This window comes from Quercus robur, chromosome 7 (assembly GCF_932294415.1).
Source record: "Quercus robur chromosome 7, dhQueRobu3.1, whole genome shotgun sequence".
Taxonomy (NCBI): domain Eukaryota; kingdom Viridiplantae; phylum Streptophyta; class Magnoliopsida; order Fagales; family Fagaceae; genus Quercus; species Quercus robur.
In genome coordinates, this window is record NC_065540.1 from 534,685 (window position 1) to 541,550 (window position 6,866).

A 6,866-nucleotide genomic window follows, 5' to 3' on the forward strand; every position below is an offset into this window, starting at 1 on the left:
ATTGGTTTTTATATGGATCTACTACTAACATTATGCATCTACCATTAACAATTTATCATCTCTCATTAAAATAAATAAATAAATAAATAAAAATTGTCATCACAACATTTATGAAATATTTTGTAAATTTTATTGTATCCAAGAGTTAGGCCATTTTGGATATACACCACTATAAGTTTTTTTAAAAAATCTTCTCTTCTCTTTTCGTGTGTGTGTTAAAAATACTTGGTATTCTCAAAAGAGTTATTAAAAAGAAAGAAAGAAAGAAAAAAAGAAAAAAAAAGAAAAAAAAAAAGACTTAGGATTAGACACATCACACATGTCTGTTTTGGCAAAAACTTTTACTCGCTTTTAACTAAAAGTTTTTGCTTTTGTCTCATTTTTCCCCCTTCTAATTTACCAAAATTAGTTTTTTAATTTATTTATTTTAAGAAGTTAGCTTTTAATTTTTTATAACGTATTTTAGTTTTTTTTTTTCATATATTTAGAATAAAAATGATCACAAATTATATATTTTTGTATTTTCTGTGCAAATAAGGTACTAACTACGAGATATCTAAATGGATGTTCTAGGTTTTTTTTTTTTTTTTTTTTTTTTTTTGAGAATGAAATGGATGTTCTAGTTATTACTCATTCCAGTTTATGGATGCCTAAACGTTGACCTGATTAGCATGTTAGGCTGGTTAGCTTGATTATTAACGTCATGACTACCTACTACCTAGTTTTATAGTTTTGAGCCTAGACAAAGAAATTATTGTTATATTTTTTTCCTGTTAAATTCCTCCAAATATCTTTATAAAAAGTTTTTTTTTTTTGGAGGGGGTCTTTATAAAAAGTTAAAACAATATTTCATCCAAATCTCAGTGACAAATGGAGTGAATGATTGATTTAAGGGGGAAAAAAAAAAAAAAGGACTGACTGATTGATACAGGTTGCAATTATACATCTCAATTATGATAATTTCAATTCCGGACGCTATTGGACCAAATCACCAAATTGTCATCTAGTAGGTCCATGATTTGAAACCACAAGAATAATATTTATATAATTATATTATTTCCTTTGCCTTGAATATTGAGATGTTTGACTTGGCGCATGTATCATGAACAAAGGAAAATTTAGGTATTTTTATTTTATATTTCAGGCTATTTTGATAATAAATTTAAAATTGTAAATTGTTACCTGTTATTATTATTAATAGAAAAAAATAATTTTAATAAAAAATTTAAATTAAAACTAATAACAACTTATCAATGACTTGTCTTAAAATATTTTTATATTTAGAAGATTAGGTGGCCAAATTTACTAGAGAACACCTATCATCGTGGGTTTAATTAACTTCTAAGAAACGCAACCTGAAATTTAGTACTATTTTTTTTAGTTTCTTATCTACAGGTGGGCTGTTGTGAACAACCACAACCAAATCAGCTCAACGATTCTGAAGCCAAATTGATATGGACCCAAAAAAAAGACAGACAACAGTAATAGGTGGATAAGATTTGCAGCTTTATACTAATTGGATTTCAGAGGAAAATAATTCACGTCATTCCAAAATTGGAATGATGTGAATTATTTTCCTAATTTTGGAATGACGTGAATTATTTTCCTAAAAGCTGCAAATCTTATCCACCTATTTGGAAATTCCAAATGGGAATAATAAATATCATAGGCAAGGCAAAGAAGAGATTTTTTTTCTTTTCTTTCATAGACAAAAAGACAAACAAAATTTTCCTTTTTTTTTTTTTTTTTTTTTTGGCAAAAACAGTACATAAAAGCATTACTTTTTCATCTTTGTTGTATTTTTTGTTTTGAGTAATGCATAAAAAATTTTCATATTTAATTGTTAAGGAATTATGAATGATATAACATTATTTTGGATTGGGTTAACTACTAACATCACTTTATATTTTATAATTATAATCGTAATTATATTTGAATCTATAATGCTTCATGAGCATGAGAATATACTGCTTAACCATCACATCAGAGTTGGAAAGTCTCCAAATTATCCCGTAATTGGTTTTAGTGGATGGATTATTGTATAGTATATTTTGCGTTGTGCAACTAATGTGAGTAAAGTTCTACTACATCATAAAAAAATATTTTTTAATCTATAATATTGGTTCTATGACCATCATATCAAGACATCATTTAATTTTTAATACCAGCAGAGAAGTAAACTTAAAGTTTCTTGTTCGAAACATTTAACAGATGAGTAAAACTGAAACCAGTTTATATGTTTATGCACAGTACAACAATCATAATAGGCCATGTGGAACAAGTTCCGGGCTCTCTTTCTTTATCTTTATAAAAAAATTAGCAGCGGAATCTGTCGATAGGGTAGAGTAGCTTCCCAGCTAAAAGTTGGTGGCTGACTAAATAAACAGCCACATTTCTCTGACCTTTACTCTCTCTCTTTCTCTAAGTTCTAATCCTTTTACTTTTTCTAATCATTCACCTTTTCAGAATTCGCAACCTTCATCAATTCAGTTTCAGCCTAAACCTCCTTCTTTTATAGCTGATCCTCTAAAACAGTAATAAAAAACACTTCCTAGCTTCATTGTTCTTCAATGGCGGGTGTTCAACCATCAGAGGTCCACATAAGGATCAATTCCAAGCGTCACAGCAGAAGGATGATACACCCAGTTGAGATAGACCCACCTCCACTTCCACCATCATCAGCATCAGCAACAGCAAGCCCTGTTGTTTACCAAGAAGTCAAGCATTTCAAGAAATGGGTGCCTTGGATGATACCTGCTGTTGTGATTGCCAATACAATCGTGTTCTTCATCACCATGTACGTCAACAACTGCCCCAAGAACTCTGTCTCTTGCATTGCTACCTTCTTGGGTCGCCTCTCCTTCCAACCCTTCAAGGAGAACCCTCTTCTTGGTCCTTCCTCTTCTACGTAAGCTCTTTTCTTGTTTCTTTGCACAACCAATTTGACTGCGACTTCTAGCACTTTTTTTTTTCCTGCTAAGTTATTGTATAATTAATAAGTAACTTTTGCATGTTTGTGGGTTTAGGCTAGAAAAGATGGGGGCTTTGGATGTGAATAAAGTGGTACACGGCCACCAGGGGTGGCGCCTCATTACTTGCAATTGGTTACATGCTGGGCTTTTCCATATTTTGGCAAACATGTTGAGTCTTTTAGTTATTGGAATTCGGCTTGAGCGTGAATTTGGCTTTGGTATGTATCTTTGAAAATCAAATTTTCATTTTTATTTGTTTGTATATTATAGAATAATTCAGTCCTCAATATTCTGAATATGTGCTAAATGATCTGAAACATCAGCATCACTTTTTGGATTCAGTTCAATACTCTTAGTGCTTATAAGCTGAACATTTACCTTGTTGCTAACTACTCTAAATTGAAGCCTTTAGGTTTGCTTCCAGATAATCAACCTCAGAAAGAGACATTTGACTTCATCAATTTGAGAGAGTCCTAAATATGTCAAGTGTAATTTCCAATCAACCAGCTCCAAATGTTCATAATTGATTGAAAAGTATATCCAAATCACTGAGATACACTGAATAAGCAACTATATAATCTATCACAACCATAAAGCCTTGCAGCAGCATATTAACAAACTATAATGCACAAGCAACATGGATTGGATTTTTCTCTCTCTCTCTCTTGATTATTGTTTTTGTTGGAAAAATAAACTTGATTACCTTCAACAACTAAGAAGAATAACAAATATAAATATAAGTAGTGAAGTATAGGTTTGGGTATTAAGTGATCACATCTTTGATTGTTGGTCATCTGATTGATGTGTGTAGCTCAAGGCTGGTAATGTCTATAAATTTTTCATCGGTTCTAACTTGGTTGGTGAATAATCAAGGGTTACAGTCTTTCTCAGTTCTGATTGATCTGCAAATCATAATTAAGCTTCATGATTTCGCATGCATTGCATAAGCCATGTGCCAATTATGTGTTATTGCAGGTTTATATTCAGAGAGTTTAGCTCACAGTACTTGCCTAACGCTTGTATGGTTATATTACAGTACGAATTGGGTTGCTATATGCAATCTCTGGATTGGGGGGGAGCATGTTATCTTCACTTTTCATCCAGACAAACATCTCTGTTGGTGCTTCTGGTGCAGTTTTTGGCTTATTAGGAGGAATGCTTTCTGAACTCATAACTAATTGGACATTGTATGCTAATAAGGTATTTATCAAAATTCTTTTACTTGAGTTATGGACTTCTAGAGTAATTGTGACATTCTTGTTAGTAATTTTGTGCAAATGTCCAGTTTGCAGCATTATTGACCCTCATGATCATCGTTGTGGTAAACTTGGCAGTGGGAATCCTCCCACACATGGACAATTTTGCTCACATTGGAGGATTTTTTTCTGGTTTTCTTCTTGGGTTTGTGTTTCTGATACGCCCGCAATTTGGATGGGTTAGCCAAAGATATGCTCCTACTGCTTCAAATAAACCTAAATTCAAGATGTACCAGTGCATATTGTGGGTTATTTCTCTAGTCCTTTTAATTGTTGGGTAAGCCCTGAAGTCAATTTCTCCTTTTTCAGCAGTTATTGATTTACTAAATTGCACATGGAAAAATATATGAGAAGAATACAAGGAAACACGCCCCCCACCCCCCCCCCCCCCCCTCCCCCTCCCCCCTGGCGTGGGTTGACAGGGGGTATAGATATAAAAGTAGAAACAGATAATGGTTCTGTTGAAAAGTAGAAAACGCTGAAAGCTCTGCTGATGATACTTCTGTAAAAATGCTTGTGGGTCTTCTTCTTTCCGTTATGAATTATTTGTAGTGACTTTTGATCTTCATGCCATGGGAAATTTAAATTCTGTTTAACTTGAGTGTCTATTCTTAATTACTATTTTTGACAGGTTTACTGTTGGCATGGTTTTGCTCCTCCGGGGAGTTGATGCAAATGATCATTGTTCTTGGTGTCATTATTTGTCTTGTGTCCCCACTTCAAAATGGAGCTGCAACACGCAGCCTGTATCCTGCTCGGTAACTATGCTAACACCGATTTTGTTTTTCTTTGTGTATGTGTCTAAATATTTAAACTGGGATGAAAAAAATGGGAAATGTACATGACATGTGCCAACCATTTTCATTTTTAGAACACTTTGTTGAAAATTGCTCAAATTCTAATTTTTCTTGGTTACCTAATTGAGTTTCTTGGGTGTTGAAGTGTTATTATTATTATTATTAAAGAATAATTTTAGTATTTCTTGTCTTTAAATGAGTTAAAATTGGAGGATAATATTAGGCACTATTGTAAATGTTTTGATGGCTTCAAACTAAGTGGGGTTTTAGCTTGAGGTGGTCCTGTCTGATGGTGAACAATGTGGTAGTTCTTTAAGATGCTTGCATTGAACATACTTATTATTTTAAAAAAAAAACAATGCTTGCATTCTTACCCATAGTGTGGCAGAGGTGGAAAATGCTTACTACCTTTTGGGTTTGAAACTTGAAAGATATCGGTATGTGTATGTTTTGATTTTACACTAGTGGAAGTGTATTTTATACAACCATTTGATTTATCCAAACTTGAATTAATTATCCTTCCTAGTGAAAAATTAGAGAAAAATAAGAAGTAAGAATTGTTGAAACATAAGTTCAAAATAATCTGTATTTCTTAAATTTTGTGCAACATATATGGATTAAGCCAATGCATATTTTGACATGTACGGAACTTAGGACTAAGAATAAGAAGTCTCTGTTAAGTCCACTCTAATGGGGAAAAGGTTTGGAGGTTTCCTTGCCCGTCTTGATTACTTATATGAGTTTTCTTGGTAAGGAAAAAAAAGGTTCATTTATTGTAAAAAAAGGTTCATTCATTGTAAAAAGAGAGCAATGTTGTCTTCATTTTCCATCAAGAAACGTATTCCTTGTCCACCAAAGAATAGATATTGAAATCTTATATGTAGGTAGCACTAAAATGGGTTTTGCTTTGATGTGTGTGAGAGTTTGAAGACCATGTTTTGTTTAGTAAGATAGTTAGAAGATAATCTTTGTTTAGTTTGTATTGTGTGTTAGTATGGGAGTACATATGGCCTGTGGGTGTTTTGGGGATTTGCATAGTTAGATGAAAGAGTTAGAAGTCAAATGTTTCATCTAGTAAGATAGCCAGAAGACTAAACTTTGTCTAGTTTGTCTTGTGTTTTAGTGTGAGATCACGGTTTGTGGTGTATTGGGGATTTGGATAGTTAGAAGAAAGAGTTGCAAGAAAAAATTTATCTAATAAGATAGTTTTGAAGACCAAACTTTTTCTAGTTTGCCTTGTGTGTAGTGTGTTAGTGTTAGAGCACTTAAAGCTGTGGGTTTATTGGGAATTTACTTTAGATTAGTTTATGTAAGAATTTGTGAGTGTGTTGTAATCCTCGTCATTGAAAGTGGATATTTTTTTTGTTAGTGTTGTCCAAACCACATTAAATTTTGTGTCATGTGTTGATTGACTTTTATTGTTTTTGCGTGTGTTGATTTTGTTCAACAGTCTCTATGTTAGTTCGATTGCGTTTATTTATATCATCTAGCTGTGCATGATGTTACTGGAATATATTCTTATATGCAGACAACCCAGACAGGCAACCAGTTGAGCATCACTTGCTCAAACAATGGTAAATCCGGTACATATACATTGCCAAACGCAACCAATTCTGAAATCCAAGGGCTATGCCTTCAGCTTTGCAGTTGATTTAAAGTTGGCAAGAGCACCTAGATGCATAAACTTCTTATTGCAGGCATTTTGAATTGATATTCTGTTAATACCTCTCAGCTGTTACGTGTGTTTATCTCCTTGTATTAAATTGTTCTGTACATTGCCATTACTATGGATGTTATATTTGAGTTATTGTTTTAATTTAATTTAATTTAATTTTTGGTAA

The 6,866-nt window shown here is 32.7% G+C and overlaps 1 protein-coding gene across 1 annotated transcript; it reads left to right on the forward strand.

Annotated features, from left to right (window-relative positions):
- The first annotated feature begins 2,243 nt into the window (after positions 1 to 2,243).
- LOC126691592 (RHOMBOID-like protein 2) lies at positions 2,244 to 6,866 on the forward strand. Its single transcript, XM_050386624.1, has 6 exons — positions 2,244 to 2,908; positions 3,027 to 3,190; positions 4,009 to 4,172; positions 4,258 to 4,505; positions 4,860 to 4,986; positions 6,554 to 6,866. Exons 1-6 carry the CDS (start codon positions 2,571 to 2,573, stop codon positions 6,674 to 6,676), a joined length of 1,164 nt encoding a protein of 387 aa, XP_050242581.1. The 5' UTR covers positions 2,244 to 2,570; the 3' UTR covers positions 6,677 to 6,866.